General features: G+C 44.2%; 1 protein-coding gene across 1 annotated transcript in view; it reads left to right on the top strand.

Moving 5' to 3' along the window:
• manba (mannosidase, beta A, lysosomal) overlaps positions 1-23268 on the top strand; it is a 125061-nt gene extending 101793 nt beyond the window's left edge. The window contains 4 exon segments of the mRNA XM_038792894.1: positions 545-689; positions 14652-14794; positions 19326-19580; positions 22480-23268. Of these exon segments, the coding sequence (XP_038648822.1) occupies positions 545-689; positions 14652-14794; positions 19326-19580; positions 22480-22704 (768 nt within the window). The 3' untranslated portion in view covers positions 22705-23268.
• The last annotated feature ends 375 nt before the right edge of the window (positions 23269-23643 follow it).

Below are 23643 nucleotides of genomic sequence, written 5' to 3'. Positions count from 1 at the left end.
TGGCGGAGCAGGCTCGAAGGGCCAAAAGGCCTCCTCCTAGCTTCGATGTATCTATGTACCAATAACATAAATGCTTCATTGCAGACTTGGAAATCTGACACAGGTGTTTTGCACAATTCCCTGTTAATGATTTTTAAAGTAGAATTAGACATGGTTTTACTGAGCTCCAGCAGCCAGTTCATCGAGTTCCCACTGAGAAGGGTGGTGGGGTGGGGGAGGGTTTGGAGGTGAAGGAATTGGGAATGTGAATTGTTTTCCCGTGATTGGAGAAAAAAAGAACAAAATGGTTTTGACGAAAATCTAATAGAATTTTAACTTGGAGATAACAATATTTTAGTGGATTCGCATAAAATAGGATCACTTAAAAGGGATGCATCACGTTAAAGATTTTCCACTTTTTATTTCGAACCTTTGAAGATTTTAAATAGCGTAAGTTTGAGAGGGACAGATTTAAGCCATTTTAAATCATTGATTAAATCTTATTTTTATTTAATAACATTGATATGTGCCCATCATAAAGTGTCCTCCTTGTACATACAAACAGGTGATGCAATCACAATGTATAAAAGCACAAACTGAATTCTACCGTCGAAGTCAAAGTGAGATCATCAATGGCCAAGGTCTGACAATGGGCGCATTATACTGGCAGCTTAACGACATCTGGCAGGCCCCCTCCTGGGCTTCCATTGGTATGCATTTTCAAACATAAAGTCATCGTTGCAGTTCTTGACCTCTATTTCAGGCTGAAAACCTTTCTTCAAACCAATTTGAGAGAATCTACTGAATGTTTTATTTGAGGAAAGATGTAGTGGCATTGGAGACAGTTCAGAGGAGGTTCACTAGATTGATTCCAGATAATGAGGGGGTTTGTCGTGTGTGGAGAGATTGAACAGTTTAGGCCGATACGCTCTAGAGTTTAGAAGAACGAGGGGAGATCAAATTGAGGTATACAAGATGATAAACGGTTTGGATAAAGTCGACGTGGAGCGGATTGTGGGGCAATCTAGAACGAGAGGTCATAGTCTCGGGATAAGAGGTAGCAGATTTTAAAAACTGATTTGAGGAGAAACTATTTCTCCCAAAGGGTTGTGTATCTGTGGAATTCGCTACCCCAGAGTGCGGGGAATGCTGGGACAGGGAGTAAATTTAAGGAGGAGTTAGACAGATTTTTAATTGGTAATGGGTTGAAGGGTTACAGAGAATGGGCAGGACGGTGGCAGTGAGGCCAGGATGGGATCAGCCATAATCGAATGGTGGAGCAAACACAATGGGCCAAAAGGCCTAATTCTGCTCCTACATCTTATAACTTATGTTTTAATATCTGCGCATCGGGTCAGCAAGTTATAGATGGTCTTAAAACCTGATGGTTCTCATTACAAAATAATCAGTGGGTTAAATCCCCTGAGATTGTGTTGGTGAGGAATATGTATTTATATCGCACCTTTCACAATCCCGACAACGCAAAACTATTTACAGCCAATGATATTATAGTTACTGTTGTGATGTAGGAAATGTAACAGCCAATTTAGTAACACCCAACTCCCAGAATCAACAATGATGACCAGATAATCTGTTTCAGTGCTGCTGGGGAGGACACTGAGGTAGCTGCCTGTAGTAATCCACGGGAGGCAGGAGTCCCGTCACCACACCAATATCTATTTACAATAATGATATTACAGGAGCAGCTACAAACAGTGCTGCTAGCAGTCCAGTCAACTTAAGACTGGCTCACAAAGCCTACACAGGTGATTATATGGGCCCCCTCAACGAGCTATCATTGAGGGAGCTCATACTCCAATTGGCCAACCAATAAAGCCAATTGGAGTTCATTACACTGCCTCTTCATCCAGTACTGCCATGTACACAATCTCTTCTGTCCACCTGGGAGAACTAATGTTTAACTAATGTCAAAAAGACAGCTCTCCAACAATGCAGCACTCCCACAGTACTGAATGAGATTGTCAACCGACATTTTGTGCTTAAATCTTTAGAGCCTTGGAGACTTGAACCCACAACTGTCTGACTTCAGAGTCAGGAGTATTTCTGCTACCCGGGTTCGAATCCCGGCCCTGGGTCACTGTCCGTGCAGAGTCTGCATGTTCTCCCTGTGTCTGCGTGGGTTTCCTCCGGGTGCTCCGGTTTGCTCCAACATGTCCCGAAAGACGTGCTGTTAGGTGAATTGGACATTCTGAATTCTCCCTCTGTGTACCTGAACAGGCGCCAGAATGTGGCGACTAGGGGATTTTCACAGTAACTTCATTGCAGTGTTAATGTAAGCCTACTTGTGACAATAAAGATTATTATTATATTTGCAGATGGTGACTGCTGTACTTTACTGTCAGCACACTCAGAGTATTGAGATCACTGCCTGAACATTGTTTAATAAAAACAGAAGCACTGTTGTCTTACACATTTGCATTCATACAAAGTAGCTCTGGATTGATGCAAACTGGGTGTATAACATCACCTTAGTTGAATTTAAGCAATTGACGCAAGACCCTCTCCAAGAGACAACTTTGCCCACTTCAGCTTGGAAATGGTGGAAATATAAATGTAATTATAGTGTCAGGGCAGGTTTGAAAACTATCTGTTTTCAATTTCAGATTTTAGACTGAAATGTTTGTGGTTGTTTTTTAAAAAAAGCTTGTCCACAGCTACCTGAAGACAAAAAAAAAAATGTTACTGATCAACTATTTCAAAATAACTTCCTGGGTTTGAAATGTTGTAACCATTACAGTTTAAAACCCTAAAATTATACAATTATAATTTTCTTCATTTGTAATATCTAACCTTTGCACAATAACATTGGAGCTGCAGTAAAGCGTGTAGCTTGGTGTCTGACTACACCAAAGTTATTGTTACCTCTCTTTGTGAGTTTGGGAAATTTCTGTGGAAGACAGATATTACTGTCAGATAAATATTAGGTGCAAAATACAAACGCAGACTGGAGTGCCCACTGTAGGAGAAAGGTAAGCAACTGTAACCAGGGAATTCGAGACCAGTTCACTGAGAATACATAGTGAGGAAATTGTAAAATTATAATAATTATAAATTTTGTCACAAGTAGGCTTCAAATGAAGTTACTGTGAAAAGCCCCTAGTCGCCACATTCCAGCGCCTGTTCGGGGAGGCTGGTACGGGAATTACTAGTGGTTATCACAGGATAACTGAAAGCTAGAAAAATTTCAGCTGACCAGGGAGAACCAGCATGGATTTGTAAAGAATAGTGCCTGTCTGACCAAACTAATTGCATTTTTAGAAGATATAGTAATCAAAAGGGGAATGTCTGTGCATGTTATTTATATGGACTTCAGAAAGCCATTCTTATCTAAAGTTGAATGTCACTGAATTGAAGGAATATTGTTAACCTGGTTCAGAGGTTAGCTGAATGTTAAGAGACAGGACAGCAGGTATTATAACTGGCAGGATGTGACCACTAGTGTCCTGCAAGGGTCTGCTTTGGGTCTCAAATATTCATCATGATTATTAATTACGGGGGCAGCATGGTGGCCTAGTGGTTAGCACAACCGCCTCACGGCGCTGAGGTCCCAGGTTCAATCCCGGCTCTGTGTCACTGTCTGTGTGGAGTTTGCACATTCTCCCCGTGTCTGCGTGGGTTTCGCCCCCAAAACCCAAAAATGTGCAGAGTAGGTGGATTGGCCACGCTAAATTGCCCCTTAATAGAAAGAATAATTGGGTAATCTAAATTTAAAAAAAAAATGATTATTAATTACTTAGATAATGGGACAGAAAGCCCCAAATCTAAATTTACCCATGACACAAGGACGGTCAGCATTGTAAGTATTGCCAATAGAAGCATAACATTACAAGGATATTTTGATAGATTTAGTGAATGGGTCGAAGTGGATAGTGGATTTTATTGTGAGCAAATTGAATTTGAAATGAAATGAAAATTGCTTATTGTCACGAGTAGGCTTCAATGAAGTTACTGTGAAAAGCCCCTAGTCGCCACATTCCGGCGCCTGTCCGGGGAGGCTGGTACGGGAATCAAACCGTGCTGCTGGCCTGCTTGGTCTGCTGTAAAAGCCAGCGATTTATCTGAGTGAGCTAAACCAGCCCCTACATTTTTGACAGTATTGACAAATTTGACAATTTTTTTGTCAGGCACAGTGGTTAGCACTGCTTCCACACAGCCAGGGGACCCGGGTTCAATTCCTGCCTTGGGTAACTGTCTGTGTGGAGTCTGCACGTTCTCCCTGTGTCTGCATGGGTTTCCTCCGGGTGCGCTGGTTTCCTCCCACAGTCCAAAGATATATGGGTCCAATATCATAAAATTTTCAAGATTTTAAGGGGAACAGATAGCGTAGATAGAGAGAGAACTATTTCCACTGGTTTGGGAGACGGGAACTAGGGGGCCCAGACATTTCAGAAGGGGAATTAGAAAATGCCTTGACACTGAAATAGTGGTTGAAGTTTTGAACACCTGTAAATTTGGCAATTAATGCTAGTCAGTTGTTAATTTTAAATTTGAGGAAAATAGTTTTTTGTTAACCAAAGATATTGGGCTGGATTCTCCCATCGCGGGTCTAAGTCCCCACGCCGGCGGGTAAACCGGAGCGAACCACTCCGGCGTCAACAGCCCCCGAAAGTGCGGAATTCTCTGCACTACCGGGGGCTAGGTGGACGCTGGAGGGGTTGGCAGCTGGCGCCGAAGGGCCGCCGTTATCTCGCGCATGCGTAGACCGGCCGGCGTATTCTGGTGAATGCGCAGGGGGTTGTCTTCTCTGCGCCATCCAGGGCGGAGCCCTACAGAGGCCAGCCTGGAAGGAAGGAGTGCCCCCATGACACAGGCTCGCCCTCAGATTGATGGGCCTCGATTGCAGGCCAGGCCACCGTGGGGGCCCCCTGGGGTCGGATCCCCCTGCGTCCCCCACCCAGAACCGCCCCAGCCGACTTACCTGTCAGGTCGCGTCATGAGGGACTGTCCACGCCGGCGGGACTGGCCAGAAATGCCGGGGGGGGGCCGCTGCCAATGGCCCCCGACCGGCGTGGCGTGAACCTCTGCCCGAAACCTGGCACCGGAGAATACGGCAGCGGGCAGCAGGGCGGGATTCGCACTGGATTCCACAGATTAATTAAGAGGTGGCATGATGGCACAGTGGTTAACACTGCTGCCTCACAATGCCAGGGACCCAGGTTCAATTCCGGCCTTGGGTCACTGTCTGTGTGGAGTTTCATGTTCTCTCTGTATCTGGTGGGTTTCCTCCGGGTGCTCCGGTTTCTTCCCGCAGTCCAAAGATGTGCAGGTTAGGTGGATTGGCTATGATCAATATGTGATGCGGGGTTACAGGGATAGATTGGGCCTAGGTGGAGTGCTCTATCAGAGGGTCAGTGCAAATTCAATTGATCAAATGGCCTCCTCCTGCACTGTAGGAATTCTATGGAAACCAGAATGCCCTGATGATGTTCATGTTCTAATAGGAGGCAAAGGAGGATTTATGGAGTTTGGTTGCAGATTGACTGACCTTGTTGAATTGTGGATCAGGCTCAAGGAGCTCAACGGTTTCCTCTTCCTATGTACGTATGTAATATGTCCCATGGCATTTAAGTAGAATATTCATGGAGGCATTGTAGAGAGACCGGTACTGTCTCCTCTCTGGCCGTGACTGGGTTAACAATGCTCCAGTTAGTTTTTGATCAGTTGGCAAGAGAGGATTTTGTGGCAGAACAGGAGGGCAGCAGTTTTTGGTTCAGTGGGCAGTGATACAAGGAACTGCTTTGTGTTTTTCTCTGGCTCCAATTTTATCCTTGGTTTGAGGGATGTGTGGTGAGCTGAGGTGCTTTAATATATTCTCTGTTCGGAAAACAAAGGTGGTTTTAAGGGATTTATATTTGTATTGGTAAACATTGGAAATGAGGGATAGTTTTAAGTGGGTTTAATTTAATGGTTCTGTGCCTGGAAGAGTAAAACCTTTGGTTAGGTTCATGTTGGACAAAGGTGTATGTATGTGTGTGGGTTGGTAAAGTGCCAACTGTGTGTTGTGCCTCGAGAGAGCTACGGCAGTGTTCTTCAAACTTTTTTTCTGAGGACCCACTTTTACTAACCGGCCGAACTTCGAGACCCAACCCGGCCAACATTCGCAACCCACCATTTTCTCTTACCTTATTTGCTGCTGATAAAAATGGTGGAAATGGTTTTGGGTCCCTTTGGCCCTCGTACACGCTCCTCCAATGGAACCTGTTGGATGAAGGTGAAGCCTTCCCGTGTCGGAAAGTATGGAGTCTCCAACTGTCCAAATTCTGCATTTTCTTCCTGTAAAATTTTATCAAATAAAACCCCCCCGTACTTGTAAAAAAAATAACATAAAATAAATGAAAAAAATAAAAATTAAATGAATAAAATAAATGAATAAAATGAATAAAACCCCCCGAACTTGTAAAACAAAAAGCTGCGACCGTTTAAAAAAGGTAGCAGCAGCACTGCGCATGCGTGCCCGATCATCGGCGCGCATGCGCATAGTTTTGTGCATGCCGCCGATGATTGTGCGTGCATGCGCAATGCGGCTGAATTTTTTTTACATGTTCGCGGCCGTTTTAAAGGCCACTTGCAGCCGGCGTTATTAAAAGCCGGCTGCTGCGCGGGGATTTGCGCGATCGGGAGCGCCGCGAAGGACGGCTCCGTGACCCTCCCGACACCCGCCCGCGACCCACCCGCGGGTCGCACCCTCGACTTTGAAGAACACTGAGCTACGGTGTGAAGAATAAATAAATGTCAGAAGCATGTGGGTGTTGCCTAGCAACTGGAGCCTTGTAAGGTCGAGAGTTTTTTGAGTTTTAGTTTAGCTAATTTGTGGGTAGTTGGAGATAGGTAGTGAGAGCGAAGGCAGCTCTCACAGCTGTTAGAAGCAGCTGGGTTCAAAAGGCTAGTCGAAAAGCCATGCCGTGGAATCATGGTTTAGAAAACAAGTGTCGAGATCTTAAGAGCAGCTGCAGCTAGTTAAGGAAACTAGAGAAATTATGAGAAGTTTCTAAGAAGTCTGAGGGTAAAGGTACTAGAATAGAGAACTGTTAAGTTGAGAGGAACGAAGGGAGATCAAATTGAGGTATGCAAGATGATAAAAGATATGGATAAAGTAGTTGTGGAGCAGAAACCGTTGTGGGGCATTCTAAAACAAGAGGTCATAAAGAGGTAGCAAATTTAAAACGGAGCTGAGGAGAAACTTGAGAGTTGTGAATCTGTGGAATTTGCTAGCCCAGAGTGTGGTGGATGCTGGGACAGTGAATAAATGTAAGGCGGAGTGAGACAGATTGTTAATTGGGAATGGGTTGAAGGGTTATGGAGAACGGGCAGGAAATTGAAGTTGAGGCCAGGATGAGATCAGCCATGATCAAATGGCAGAGCAGACTCGATGGCCCAAATGGCCTAATTCTGCTCCTATATCTTATGAACTTATGAACATTGGATTGTGAGAGGCCAGAAAGCTATCTGAAGTGATTTTCAGGTTTGTGAGATTTTACTTTGGAACACGAGTTGAAATAACTCTGGAAATCGGTGGCTGGATTTCAGAGTTGGTGTAAAAGGGGTTAAGACAAGGGAAACCTAAAAGGGGGTGGTGTTAAATCCTGGAAAGGATTTGCTGCTAAAAGTGAAGTGGAAGCTTTGTTTAAAAGTGTAATTTGCAAAACCTGGACGAGGTGAGGCCACATTGGATATGGTACTGGGTAATGAACCAGGACAGGTGTTAGATTTGGAGGTAGGTGAGCACTTTGGTAATAGTGACCACAATTCAGTTACGCTTACTTTAGCGATGGAAAGGGATAGGTATATACCGCAGGGCATGAGTTATATCTGGGGGAAAGGGAATTATGATGCGATGAGGCAAGACTTAGGATGCATAGGATGGGGAAGGAAACTGCAGGGGATGGACACAATGGAAATGTGGAGTTCGTTCAAGGAACAGCTACTGCGTGTCCTTGATAAGTATGTACCTGTCAGGCAGGGAGGAAGTGGTCGAGCAAGGGAACCGTGGTTTACTAAAGTAGTTGAATCACTTGTCAAGAGGAAGAAGGAGGTTTATGTAAAGATGAGACGTGAAGGTTCAGTTAGGGCGTTTGAGAGTTACAAGTTAGCTAGGAAGGACTTAAAGAGAGAGCTAAGAAGAGCCAGGAGGGGACATGAGAAGTCTTTGGCAGGTAGGATCAAGGATAACCCTAAAGCTTTCTATAGATATGTCAGGAATAAAAGAATGACTAGGGTAAGAGTAGGGCCAGTCAAGGACAGTAGTGGGAAGTTGTGCGTGGAGTCCGAGGAGATAGGAGAGGTGCTAAATGAATTTTTTTCGTCAGTATTCTCTCAGGAAAAAGACAGTGTTGTCGAGGAGAATACTGAGATACAGGCTACTAGACTAGAAGGGCTTCAGGTTCATAAGGAGGAGGTGTTAGCAATTCTGGAAAGTGTGAAAATAGATAAGTCCCCTGGGCCGGATGGAATTTATCCTAGGATTCTCTGGGAAGCTAGGGAGGAGATTGCTGAGACTTTGGCTTTGATCTTTATGTCGTCATTGTCTGCAGGAATAGTTCCAGAAGACTGGAGGATAGCAATTGTTGTCTCCTCGTTCAAGAAGGGGAGTAGAGACAACCCTGGTAACTATAGACCAGTGAGCCTTGCGTCTGTTGTGGGCAAAGTCTTGGAAAGGTTTTTAAGAGATAGTATTTATAATCATCTAGAAAGGAATAATTTGATAGGGATAGTCAACAAGGTTTTGTGAATGGTAGGTCGTGCCTCACAAACCTTATTTAGTTCTTTGAGAAGGTGACAAAACAGGTGGACGAATGTAAAGCAGTTGATGTGATGTATATGGATTTCAGCAAAGTGTTTGATAAGGTACCCCATGGTAGGCTAGTGCAGAAAATACGGAGGCATGGGATTCAGGGTGATTTAGCAGTTTGGATCAGAAATTGGCTAGCTGTAAGAAGACAGAGGGTGGTGGTTGATGGGAAATGTTCAGCCTGGAGTTCAGTTACTAGTGGTGTACCACAAGGATCTATTTTGGGGCTGTTTGTCATTTTTATAAATGACCTGGAGGAGGGCGTAGAAGGATGGGTGAGTAAATTTGCAGATTACACTAAAGTCGGTGGAGTTGTGGATAGTGCAGAAGGATGTTGCAGGTTACAGAGGGACATAGATAAACTGCAGAGCTGGGCTGAGAGGTGGCGAATGGAGTTTAATGCAGAAAAGTGTGAGGTGATTCATTTTGGAAGGAGTAACAGGAGGACAGAGTACTGGGCTAATGGTAAGATTCTTGGTAGTGTGGATGAGCAGAGAGATCTCAGTGTCCATGTACATAGATCCCTGAAAGTTGCCACCCAGGTTGATAGGGTTGTTAAGAAGGTGTACGTTGTGTTAGCTTTTATTGGTAGAGGGATTGAGTTTCGGAGCCATGAGGTAATGTTGCAGTTGTACAAAACTCTGGTGTGGCCGCATTTGGAGCATTGCGTGCAGTTCTGGTCGCCGCATTATAGGAAGGATGTGGAAGCATTGGAAAGGGTGCAGAGGAGATTTACCAGCATGTTGCCTGGTATGGAAGGAAGATCTTATGAGGAAAGGCTGAGGGACTTAAAGCTGTTTTCATTAGAGAGAAGAAGGTTAAGAGGTGACTTAATTGAGGCATAATTGAGGCATACAAGATGATCAGAGGATTAGATAGGGTGGACAGTGAGATCCTTTTTCCTCGGATGGTGATGGCTAGCACGAGGGGACATAGCTTTAAATTGAGGGGAGATACATATAGGACAGATGTCAGAGGTAGGTTCTTTACTCAGAGAGTAGTAAGGGCGTGGAATGCCCTACCTGCAACAGTAGTGGACTCGTCAACATTAAGGGCATTTAAATGGTCATTGGATAAACATATGGATGATAAGGGAATAGTGTAGATGGGCTTTAGAGTGGTTTCACAGGTCGGTGCAACATCGAGGGCTGAAGGGCCTGTACTGCGCTGTAATGTTCAATGTTCTTTCTTCTATGGACTGGATTTCGGAATGCAAACTGCTAAGGGAAAGCATTTGAGAGAAGATTTTAAAGCATGTTTTGGGAGTGGAGTTTGGAAACTCTCGTGGTCATCTGGGGAATTCTGTGGAGAATCCATAAACACTAACTTGGGTTCAGAGCGGAGTGTGTGTATTTGACCGCATGCATCTTGTGTACTTAAAAGGGGACTTTTTGTGGTGATGAGACCACTGTACTTGAGATGTACTTTGTAATCAGTGGTGTGAGAGTCCGAGCTGTCCGAGTCTGCGCAGCTTGGTAGCACAGTGGTTAGCACAATTGCTTCACAGCTCCAGGGTCCCAGGTTTAATTTCCTGGCTTGGGTCACTGTCTGTGCGGAGTCTGCACGTTCTCCCCGTGTGTGCGTGGGTTTCCTCCGGGTGCTCCGGTTTCCTCCCACAGTCCAAAGATGTGCAGGTTAGGTGGATTGCCCTTAGTGTCCAAAACGGTTAAGTAGGGTTACTGGGTTATGGGGATAGGTTGGAAGTGTGGGCCTAAGTGGGGTGCTCTTTCCATGGACCGGTGCAGACTAGATGGGCCGAATGGCCTCCTTCTACACTGTAAAGTCTATGATAAATTCTATGATTTTGTTTGTTTCCATTTATTTTATCTTTGGTCTGTGGACTCATAATAGGAATGTGCCTTTAAGCAGCAGAGTGCTTGCTGGGACAGCGTCTCCCTAGGGTTTGGTATTTTGGAGAGGAGAAACCATACTCGTCGGTGTCGGGTGAATCTTAGGAACCAGTGGATTGGCCAGGGACAGTGTTGTGCCTGACAACAATCAACGATTGGTTCCTGTCAGGTGCTTTCTTCAGAGCGAAGCTGCCAGAAATCTCTGGACTATCGGAGGGAGAGGAGCTGTGTCTTCCCCCCTCTCTCTGCTGCTGGTTTGCTGCTGTCTCTGTGAGTCTGCAGTGAAGATCATTACACGCTGAAGAAGAAATTACCCAACTGGGAGGCTAACCTTGAGAAAGAAACTAACTTAAAGCCAACTATCCGAATCAAAGATCCTTAGCCCTTTATATTATTATATTGTCTTTACCTCTCAACCACCCTTTTCCCTCTATGTTGTCTGTGTGCGTAGAGAGAGGGGGAGTTAGAAAGGAGGTGGGGAATGTTAGGAATTAGATAGATGAGAGGAAGTTGTATTTTATAATTAGTGTTAATAAAAGATTACCTGTGTTTAAATTTTACAAACCTGGTGATTGGTCGATTCAACTCAACCAAAGCCATGGTAATTTGCACAACATCTAATTTCACCTGTCTTGTGACTCCAGGTCAAATGGGGCTGGAATTGACCAGCTCAGGGTGTCAGAACAGTGTTAATCTTTAAATCTCTTTGTATTTCTGAAGCTAAGGGAGGAGGAAAGGTGTATGACATAATAATCCAACTTTTCATGTTTAATAAATGTTTTTTTTCTTGTTAAAATGAATTGCTGGTCCTGTGAGTCTGTTTCACCACGTTTTATTAAAAAAAAAGGCCAAAGTTAGGTTCTTATGAGCCAGGGTTCCATGCTGCGATTTTCCTGCTCAGTAACAATATCAACTGGGATTGTAACGTTAGCCTGAGGGATCCATTTGTCCTGGAATAGCATCATCACTTTGCTGTTTGCTGGAGCTTTCTGTGTGCAGATTGGCAGCAGCGTCCCTACTTTCCAACAGCTGGCCCACTTCAAAAAAAGTCTTTCACAGTGAAGCATTTTGGGATGTCTGGAGATTATTAAAGGTGCAATAGAAATAGAAGTATTTCATTTTAGCCATCTCTTCAGGTCCTTATACTCAGCCTCGAAGATTTGCGTTGGTTTTGATGGGTTGATGCACTGCGTTGTTCAGACATCTGCAGACCTGGAATTGGCACTGGAATTCGGAGAACACAGTCGTTTAAATACGGGGGAGATTTATTTTTGTAACTTGACCTTCTGGTTAGAAAGGAGAAAGAATTTTAGGACTTACTCAAGTATCACAGCATTCTCGTTAATGTCTAGATTCCAGTGATTGGAAGTGTAGAGACGAGTGAGTGTAGGTCATCATTGATACCGTTAAATTGGTTTTCCGATTTTATAATGGTAGAAACGGTTGACTCAAAAATGTGACAACACAACAAGAAATAGGTTTTATGATTAGAAAGTGCCTATTTTTTGACCTCGGCATCACAGGATATAGGGAGTGAGTAGGAAAGCAGAGCTGAGACAGAAGGTCAGCCATTGAATGGAGGAGCAATAAGAGGCTGTCGCGACTTCTGCTCCCATCTATGTCCTTAGGATTTGTAATATAATTTGATATTTTGTGTTCTTTATGAATGTTAATGAATGGGAATTCTAAAATATAATGGAAAATATCTAATCGAAAATGACCTTTTTACCATTGTGATGACCTCAGCCTTCGTTTTCAGGTTCATTAAAATCTAAGGTTTCCAGAATTTCCTTCAAAATTTGACCTCCATTAAAAATGAAAACAGGTTAGCACTGCTGCCTCACGGCGCCGAGGTCCCAGGTTCGATCCCGGCCCCGGGTCACTGTCCGTGTGGAGTTTGCACATTCTCCCCGTGTTTGCGTGGGTTTTGCAACCACAACCCAAAGATGTGCAGGGTAGGTGGATTGGCCACGCTAAATTGCCCCTTAATTGGAAAAAATGAATTGGGTACCCTAAATTTATAATTAAAAAAAATGAAAACAGTAGGGTGGCATGTGGCACAGTGGTTAGCACTGGGACTGCGGCGCTGAGTACCGGGTTCGAATCCCGGCCCTGGGTCACTGTCCGTGTGGAGTTTGCACATTCTCCCCGTGTCTGCGTGGGTTTCACCCACACAACCCAAAGATGTGCAGGATAGGTGGATTGGCCACGCTAAATTGCCCCTTAATTGGAAAATATATATATATAATTGGGTACTCTAAATTTAACAAAGAAAAATGAAAACAGTTATAAAGGATTCCTGACCCCAGCGTTGTACCAGACATTATGGGAGTGCTGCACTGTCTGAGGTGCTGTCTTTCGGACAGGATATTAACCAAGGGTTCGTCTGCCTTCCCGGGCAGATAGAAACGATCCCGCGGCAATATTTGAAAGAAGCACAGAGGGAATTCTCCACAATGTTATGGAAAATATTTATCCTTTCATTCACAATGTTAAAAAGCAGATTAAAAAGCAGGTGTGAATGTAATGTGACATGAATCCAAGGTCCTGATTGAGGCCGTACTCATGCGGGCAGAACTTGGCTATAAGTTTCTGCTCGGCAATTCTGCGTTGTGGCACGTATAAATACAAATCTTTCCTATTTTCTTTGTTTCACTTTCACTCCTTTGTAAGGGAGAATGCCAATGACACCCCCTCCGACAAGATTTTACCCCTGTATTTCATTTTTAATTTGTTAATCTATTTCTGTTTGTTTATTCTAGGTTTACCTTGTATTCTCCACATTATTGATTTGCAACTGCCGCTCCTGTCTGTACTGTCTTCGGTTTGCTGTCTGCTTTCCATGTTCCTTCGTTCCATTGAATCTGACCTTTCAAAAGTCATCTTCCAAACCTGGACTCTGGTTTCTGATATATCTGAATTCCAAATCACTTTAAACCTAATAATTCTGCGATCATTGTCCCCCAAAGAATGAAACAAGTAAGAGTTTCTCCTGAAAATTCTTGCAACAAGAAAATGTTTGTGTTTGTTGCTGTTTCTGATCGGTCTTGGGTTTTAATCTTGGGTGCATTTCCAAGATTCTTTTCAGAGCAATAATTTGCTGCTCTCTGAGATAGGAGGATGTGTGATACAAAGACTTGTTGTAACACATAGCTCATAGCTTCTTGCTGCAAGCAAATTGTCTTCTACCGTTACAGTTAATGGATTTGGATTACTGAGAGATGTGGCGAGTTGTGAAATAAATACAAAATGTCCTAAAATTAACTTATTCCTTTCTGTGTTCTAACTATAAATAACAAACTTAGATAACAAATTGTTCATTCCTAGCTTTAACTTTCTCCTTTCAAGTTTGAGAAAACACCACTTTCTACACTTAAAAACAATTCCCATCTCTTTGTGCCAGCCAGATTCACCTTGTTATGTCAAAAGATTTTCCTGATTCTCTTTTCTCATATCCCCCTGCTGCACCAACCAGCCAGCAGTACTGGGTAACTAGTGGCATGGTAATTCCCCCTGACTTTCTCAAGCCCACACTGGGTTGACAGGTCACCATGTGAGCTTTTCCAGTCCAGTCCAAATAGGGAATCAACTTGGAATTTTCCTCTGGTCATTTGGCACAACGTCACTTGGGCTTTTCCAATGCAACTATCGTTTGTCTTCAATCTCAGCTCCAAATCTCGGATGTCCTAACTGCCTGTCATTGATGTAGTGAAGTTTGACACACACGATGGAGAATTCTCAGCTCAACTTTATTTATTACTCTAGTACTTTCAATAACACTTCCTGTGTTCCCAGTAACAATAAGTATTGAGCGCACAAGCATTTGTCCTTGGTCCAGTTATCTCTCTCTGTTGTGATTCTAAATGTTGTTTGTTAAAAGGATTTGGCACGATTTCTGTTCACCTTTTCCTTAGAAGGTTAGGATTTCAAGGTAAGCCAAAAGAAATATCGACATGTTTTCAGTTGATGTTGTTGAAACAACTGAAAATATCCTGCTTTTTTCTTCATCCCAGAATATGGTGGAAAGTGGAAGATGCTTCATTACTTTGCGCAGAATTTCTTTGCCCCTGTTTTGCCAGTCGCCTTTGAAGACCGTGGAACACTGTTGATCTATGGCATTTCCGATTTACCGACAGACCTTAAACTCATTCTACAGGTATGGATAGCAACTAGTCCATTGGGGGCACCGGAGAAGCTGCTGGAAAGATTTACTCAGACCAGAACCAGGAGTTTGAAACTGTCAGGAAAGATTGACAGGCTAGGAAGACTGAGGGGCAGGGTGAGGGGCCAGGTTATGAAAGGTTTCAGTCAGGTAACTGTAGAGAAGTTGTTTCTATTTGTGGAAGACACCAAAACCCGTTCTGACAGAGAGCGGTTTGAGACAAATAGCATGAATACATGAAGAGGAAGTAGAACAGCATCTGAGGGAAAGCACAATAAAACATTGATGGGAATTAATGAAGAAGGCGGGAGGGATACAGTTTGTTTTGAGCGTAACCAACATATACCCTTTAATTGATCAGCCTGTGCTGTGCTGTAAATACTTTTAAATATATGAATAAATTGGATCTGACTGAGCCATCAGTTGCCAATACTGTATTTCCCTACTCATCAAATCCAGGAGAGCTTGTCCAGTGCTTCAATCCCTGGTTTCTAAATGTAAGAATTTGCCCTTTTACTCTGTATAGTGAGTGGTTTTGAAAAATTATTTCATATGAAACATCAGGTCAAACTGAATTGCCTGTCAAGATAAATTGAAACTAGCACTGCTAATTTAAAATATTGGGTGAATTATATGAATTGGTCGCAGGAAATATTTTTACATACATACAAAGAAGATAGGAGCAGGAGGAGGCCTGTTGGCCCTTCGAGCCTGCTCCGCCATTCATCACGATCATGGCTGATCATCCAACTCAATAGCCTAATCCTGCTTTCTCCCCATAGCCTTTGATCCCATTGTTCAATATCAACTCTTAACTTTACACTCAGACATTTGCTAGCATGTATTCATGATATTTGTCTCAAACCACTCCCTGTGGGAGTGAGTTCCACACTCTCCCCACTCCCTGTGGGAGCAAGACCCACATTCTCCCCCCCACTCCCTGTGGGAGCGAGTCCCACTTTCTCCCCACTTCCCGTGGGAGCGAGTCCCACATTCTCCCCATTCCCTGTGGGAGCGAGTCCCACATTCTCCCCATTCCCTGTGGGAGCGAGTCCCACATTCTCCCCATTCCCTGTGGGAGCGAGTCCCACATTCTCCCCACTCTCTGTGGGAGCGAGTCCCACATTCTCCCCATTCCCTGTGGGAGCGAGTCCCACATTCTCCCCACTCCCTGTGGGAGCGAGTCCCACATTCTCCCCATTCCCTGTGGGAGTGCGTCCCACATTCTCCCCATTCCCTGTGGGAGCGAGTCCCACATTCTCCCCACTCCCTGTGGGAGTGAGTCCCACATTCTCCCCACTCTCTGGGTAAAGAGGTTTCTCCTGAATTCCGACTGGTTTTATTACCAACTATCTGATATTCATGGTCAATATTTTTGGTGTCCTCCACAAATAGAAACATCTTCTTGACATTTACCCCGTTGAAACCTTTCAAAAATGAGAAGAACTCAATCAGGTTGCCACCGCAAACTTCTCTTTTCTACAGAAAAAGGTTCCAGCCTGTCAATCTTTCCTGACAGTTTCAAACTGCAGTAGCCTTTTGTGTGGGAAGGTTGGCGAAAACTATATTTAAACCTCCTTGTTAAAGGTGAATTTTGATGTCAACTGGCTGATTCAGTTGTTTAAACTCCAGGAATAGGTTGTTGGCCATTATCTTGGTCTGATCGATGTTCGTCATGTGTCCAATTCCAGTTCAGGTGAAGCAGTGACCTATTCTGAACCACTTGATTGTTTTACGTCAAGTGATCAACCAAATCTAACTAAAATTTAAAGTTCATAATGGGGGAATCCCTTGTGGGACAAAAACACAAGCATGGGCTAGTTGGTCGGCTTCTGTACGGTATACTCTGTGTACTATAGAAAATAGCCAACAGTTCAAATGTTCAAAAAACTGCAAGCTTGAAACTCAAGTGGATTTGCAACCTGGGAAATAGGCAAAGCTGTCTCAGTGATGTAGCCATCTGAGATGGCCACCTGCAAAGGACCATGGGAATTATGGCCAACCCAGGACTCAGACAGATACAGAGCTTCTGTGTATTTGAAACGCAGGTAGCTAGACCTGATCGAAACCCCCGCTCGTTTGCATTCTAATGGCCCATTTCCCCAGAACAATGGGACTCCAATCACGAAACTGATGCAGCCACAGACTGATCGGCGCCACTCCCTTAACTCAGAGAGCCCAACCGCCAAGGTCAATGACCGCTAAGGACCCGCCCAACTGCCAAGGTCACTGACCGCTAATGACCCACCCAGCTACCAAGGTCAATGACCGCTAAGGACCCACCCAGCTACCAAGGTCAATGACCGCTAAGGACCCACCCAGCTACCAAGGTCAATGACCGCTAAGGACCCGCCCAGCTACCAAGGTCAATGACCGCTAAGGACCCGCCCAACTGCCAAGGTCAATGACCGCTAAGGACCCGCCCAGCTACCAAGGTCAATGACCGCTAAGGACCCGCCCAGCTACCAAGGTCAATGACCGCTAAGGACCCGCCCAGCTACCAAGGTCACTGACCGCTAAGGACCCGCCCAACTGCCAAGGTCAATGACCGCTAAGGACCCGCCCAGCTACCAAGGTCAATGACCGCTAAGGACCCGCCCAGCCACCAAGGCACCCACCCCTTTATCGGCCAAATTCAAAGGCAGTGATCGAAGCCCTGTCGAATTATTGGGTCCAAGATTAAGGACCACCCCAAAGAGCGTGAAACCCTAGAGGGATAAAAGAGGACACAGCCATGTGTTCTGTCTCCTGTGAATCCGGCCTGTGCCAGCCCAACTGCAGCATAACGACCAGACAGCCAAGTTCAAGGCCAACGATCGCTACCTGACGGATGAGCCCAGCAGAGCCACTTCTTCAAACCAGCCACGTGAGATTAAGATAAAGGCCTTATCCACTTGCACAGTGCCGGTCATCCTGAAGTTAAGTATAGGTTATTGTAGTTGATAGGTGTAGCTTAACGTGTAGTATGTTGTGCTTGCATGTCGAAGTAACCCTTGTGTATGAATAAACCATCTTTGAACTTGAACTGACTAACTGGTTGTGTGGTCATTTGACCGATATATATGGGAAAGCCTTGTGCTTCAGAGAAACAGAAACACCCACAGTATTGGCGACGCTGTTGGGATATAACATCATATCATAAATAGAGCCTCATCACATTATTGGCAACAGTGATATAAAGATGAAAATTGTTTATTCAATTCTCAGCAACAAATCCTATTAACAATATCCTCAATGTGATTGTTATTTTGAACTCAAATGTCAGGAGATGCTTTTTTTTAGGATGGTAACGAGGTTTTACAAGGTTGAGGTTTTACCAGGCAAATGGGCATGGGATAGAGGGTAACTAGATACGGTGGATTCATAATTGGCTTAGCTGTAGGAAACAGGGTGATGACAGACGGCTGCTTTAGTGACTGGAAGCCAGCGTCCAGTGGCGTACCACAGGGATCTGTGCTGGGCCCCCTATTATTCGTCACTTATATAAACAACAAAGATGACTATGTGGGGGGTAGGATCAGTATGTTTGCGGATGACACAAAGATTGGCCGGGTGGGTAACAGTGAGGTTTAAGTGTCTCGGGTTACAGGAAGATATCGACGGGATGGTCAATGGGCAGATACATGGCAGATGGAATTTAACCCTGAAAAGGGTGAGGTGAAATACTTTGGGAATATGTGACAAGGAAATATCAGTGAATGGCCTGATACTGGGAAGATCTGAGGAACAAAGGGATCTTGGCGTGTTTGTCCATAGATCTCTGAAGGCAGAAGGACAGGTTAATAGGGGGGTGAAAAAGGCCTAAGGGACACTTGCCTTTATCAATCGAGGCATAGATTACAGAAGCAGGGAGGCCATGTTGGAGTTGGGGAACTTTGGTTAGGCCACAGCTGGAGCACTGTGTGTAATTCTGGTCACCACATTATAGGAAGGATGTGATTACACTGGAGGGGGTGCAGAGGAGATTCACCAGGATGTTGCCTGGGATGGAACGTTTAAGTTATGAAGAGGGGTTGGATAGGCTTGGGCTGTTTTCGCTGGAGCAGTGAAGACTGAGGGGTGACCTGATCGAGGTGGACAAGATTATGAGGGGCATGGACAGGGTGGGTAGGGAGCAGCTGTTCCCCTTAGTTGATGGATCAGTTACGAGGGAGACACAAGTTCAAGGTGAGGGGCAGGAGGTTTAGGGGGAAATTTGAGGGAAATCCTTTTTACCCAGAGGGGGGTGAGGGTCAGGAACGCACTGCCTGGGAGGGTGGTAGAGGCGGGCTACCTCACATCCCTTAAAAACTACCTGAATGAGCACTTGGCAACGTCACAACATTCAAGGCTATGGGCCAAGTGCTGACAAATGGGTTTAGGTGGGCAGGCGCAGACTCGATGGGCCAAAGGGCCTCTTCTGTGCTGCACTATTCTGTGATTTTATGTGTGTTAAACTAGTGGTATAGTTTCATTTACAAGTTGGTATACATTGTATGAGCTTCAATATGATTTGATTTAATTTTGTAATATATTTGTCTTTCAGGTTAAGGTTTACAAGTGGAATCTGATGGAGCCAGTATGTGTTGATGCTACTGAGCCCTTTATCCTGAAGGCAAAGAGCTCAGCCCCAGTGTACAAGGAAGTCACTGATAATCTGCTGAGGCGATGTGGTTGTCACCGCCGTAACTGTGTGGCAACATTTAACCTTGAGGATAATGGGCAGCAGCTGGGACCTCTGAACTATTATTTGTTATCTTCGTTAAAAGATGCTCAGATCCTCAGAAAGCCACAAATTAATGTAAGTAAACATATTTATTATGCATCCTCTAACACTGTATCCATAAAGTTTCCTAAAGTAGTTACATTGTGATTTGAATTGTTTAAATTATGAGATGCCTTGGATGTCTCAAAGTCGAGGCCGTACAGTCTGTATTTGGCCTTGTGATTATTGCTATACATCGAGATGTACCCCCAGTACACCTCAATAATCCTGTTCTCTTTGTAATTATTATAAAATATGCAAACATGCTTGGACTAAATTCCTCCCTGTTTGAACAGTTCCTCGTTTTAAAATCACTGACCGTGGAAATGCAGGTATGCAATTGTTTCAGATTGTGATAAACCAGTTTGCTGCTATTTCCCAACCTATCTAATCGTGATGTTATGAGACATCAGTCATTGTTGCAATTCAATCGAATGAATGATTTTGTGGCAAGTATTCTGACTGAATTCCTGCAGTGTATTGCTACTCCATGTCTGGGTACTCTGCCTCAGAATGTGGAACCTGCTGTTAGTCTCACCCTGCATCTGGGGTGTACTGCTCTGCATTGGAGAGTGGGGGGGGGGGGGGGGGGGGGGGAAATTAACTGATGACACAGAAATGTTACAGTGCAGGAGGAGGCCTTTTGGCCCATTGATTGCACCAGCTCTCCAAATGAGCAGTTACATGGGCACCGCAGCCTCAGGAAGGATATCAAAATTTGGAGAGGTTATATATTTACTAGAATAGTATCGGGAATGAGGAACTTCAGTTATGGAAAGCGATTGTAGAAGTTGGGATTGTTCTCCATACAGCCAAAAAGATTAAAGGAAATTTCATAACGGTGTTCAAAATCTTGAATGGTTTTGATAGAGTAAAGAAAGATAAACAGTTTCCAATAGTAGGAGGGTCAGTAACCAGAGTAATTGATAAATGAGGCGAAGGTGGAATGAATATTGTGTACACAGTTATGATCTGGAATATGCTGCCAAAAGGGGTGCAGGAAATAGATTCAGTAATCACTTTCAGAGAGAAATGGTGAAACAGTTGAAGTAGAGAAAATTGCAGGACTTTGTGTGGCAGAACAGGGGGGAGTGGGACTAACTGGATTGTTATTTTAAAGAGTTGGTGGAAACTCAGTGCCTGAATGGCTACCTCCTGTGCTGTCGGGGATTCTTCTCAGGCAACAGTCCCTGTTCACAGGTCATATAAGGTCTGAATCTCTAAAGAGTTAGTTTTAGGTGACCCTTAAACAGATTTGTTGACATACGGCAGCTTCTGTAGTCCCTGAACATGCATTTACCCTTTGGCCAATCTGCTGTGAGAGTCGGAGCAGCCTGCAATCACCAGTCCCGCACTATAACTTCTTGAGTTTTTAAAATTCTTTTTTTATGGCATGTGGGCTTCGCTGGCTAGGCCAGCATTTGTTGCCCATCCCTAATTGCCCTTGAGAAGGTGGTGATTCTTTGTGCCAGGTATGACTCCAACCAGTGAAGAGTTTTACCCTCGATTCCCATTGACTCCGGTTTAGCTCGGCCTCCTTGATGCCACACTCGGTCAGATGCTGCCTTGATGTCAAGGACAGAGTCACTCACCTTTGGAGTTCAGCTCTTTTGTCCAAGGTTATAAACCTAAACCCCTGGTCCTGCCGTCCTCACCCCTTCTGGTTTACATGTGACTCCAGACCCAGAGCAATGTGGATGACTTATCCCCTCTCTGAAATTATCCAGCAAGCCACTCAGTTGTATTCAAGAAGGCAACTCACCATCATCTCGAGGGCAATTAGACTTGGGCAATAAATGATGGCACCTACATCCTGTGAATGGATTAAAATAAAACCTGACCAGTATATCTGCCTTTCCCCATTCTACCATTCTCCAAACTTCTGCAGTTCACAGCTGCCCAAGCCTCCCAGTGCTTTTCCAGCTGTTCCATTAACACTGAATCGCAGTTTGCATTATTTGCTCTGCTGTTTGTTATGTGGGTGTTAAAACCGGTTTGAGCACAGCAATGGAAATCAGAACAATTGAATGAAGCCCCGGGCGGCACGGCTGCACAGTGATTAGCACTGCTGCCTCAGCGACAGGGACCCGCGTTCAATTCCGGCTTTGGGTGACTGAGGAGTTACGCTTTCTGTGTCTGCATAGATTTCCTTCAGGTCCTCTGGTTTCCTCCCAGAGTCCCAAAGATGTGGAGGTTAGGTGGATTGGCCATGATAAATTGTCCCTTAGTGACCAGGGTTAGGTGGGGTTGGGAGATAGGGCAGGGGAGTGGACCTAGGTAGGGGGTCCTTTTAGAGGGTCGGTGCAGACTCGATGGGCCAAATGGCCTACTTCTGCACTGTAGGAATTCTATAACTCTTATAACCCTGATGTAACATTCAGTTAACCCCTTAATAGCAGCAAGTGAAATTTCTGGAATCGTGGTGGCCCAGGCAACCCTTAATCCTGAAGTGTTATGATGCCAGGAAGTATTTATTCCCACAAAAGGCATAAGACCATAAGATATAGGAGTGGAAGTAAGGCCATTCGGCCCATCATGGCTGATGGGCATTTCAACTCCACCTACCTGGGGGATTGAGGGTTGATCGATAAATTAAAAACTGAGACTTTTATTCTCGCCTTGTACACTTCGTTTTGGGTCAAGTTGCGTAAATAAGGTCGCTGATGATATGACTACTTTCATTATTTTTTAGTTAACTGAGTAAACATCATGAATATCTTGCTCTTTAGGATTGCAGATTAGGAAATGACAAACTCCAGCAGTTCCTCCATGTGGGTGCATTTCAGCATGGATAGAGACAGTTTATCCTGTACTGTCAGATTAGAAACCCTTCTAGCAGAATCTAACGACAATTGAGGGAATATTGTGTCAGGGAACCTTCCCACACGGTAAACAGAAATAACCTGTTTTACACCAGTACCTTGTCTTTTTTTAGGCTACCATCAGCCAGCAAGGGGAGATGTACAGGATCACTCTGCGAACCTCCAGTATTGCTCCCTACGTCTGGCTGGATGTAGGGAATATCCCGGGAAGGTTTGGCGACAATGGTTTCCTCATGCTGGAGGAGACCAAACTGACGACCTTTCACCCTTGGCGCCCGACCAGCATCTCCGAATTGAATCAGTCTTTGCATGTTCAGTCACTTCCAGATGTTTATTGACAGCTAATATCCTAAAAGGGTAGAGACTGCCTGATTTGTATAATGGACGTGCTGGCCTTTCTGTGTAATCAATGCAATGAAGAGGACTGAAGTGAAATTGGCGAATGCCGATGGTCGTTCATTTCTGCAATTCTCACTCAGAATTGGGTGTGTTTGGAATCAAAGACAAAATCAGGAAAGGAAATGTTGTTTCCAGTTGTGAAGTATATTTTTTTCAATTCATTAAACAAAGATGCAGTGTTTTCCTGCGACACACTTTGTACAGACTTTTGTTTCAATGGTCGAAGTCCGTCACAAAAATCTTACTGAAGGTTTTGTCCACCTGTAAGTTACAATTCATTACTTGAAAGACTTTCTTACATAAAATCACTTTGGACTTTCCACCTACCAGGATGAATACATCTCCAACAAGCCTCAGCACTCAACATCATCCAGGACAAAACCCGTCAGCTTCTAAATCAACCAATTGTTGAAATTATTGTGTAAAGAATACTGTGTATCAATTCTTTTAAGTGTAGCAAATCTTTTTCACGTGAATTTAATTAAATGGATATAAAGAGGACATTTCTGTGTTAAAGGTAGCTTGTTTTTTTTTAGAAAGACCAAGTGAATTTAATTGAACAATGTTAATTTGCTTTTATCATGTGTCATATCCTCTCTGGGCACCACACTGCTTTAATACAAACGGTAGAAAAACTCGGCAGGTCAGTCAGCATCTAGGGCAAGAAACGGAGTTAACATTTCAGATTGATGACTTTTCATCAGAACTAACACCCAAACAAAGTTCAGTTCTGATGAAAGGTCCATTGACTTGAAACGTTAATTCCCGTTCTCTCTACAGATGCCTGACTTTCTGAGTTTTTCCTGTGCTTTTTGATATTATTTCAGGTTTCCAGCTTCTGCAGTTTTTTGCTTTCGTACCACATTCCTTTATTCCAT

Source organism: Scyliorhinus canicula, chromosome 3 (assembly GCF_902713615.1).
Source record: "Scyliorhinus canicula chromosome 3, sScyCan1.1, whole genome shotgun sequence".
Taxonomy (NCBI): Eukaryota; Metazoa; Chordata; class Chondrichthyes; order Carcharhiniformes; family Scyliorhinidae; genus Scyliorhinus; species Scyliorhinus canicula.
This window is presented reverse-complemented; position numbering and strand designations above follow the sequence as displayed.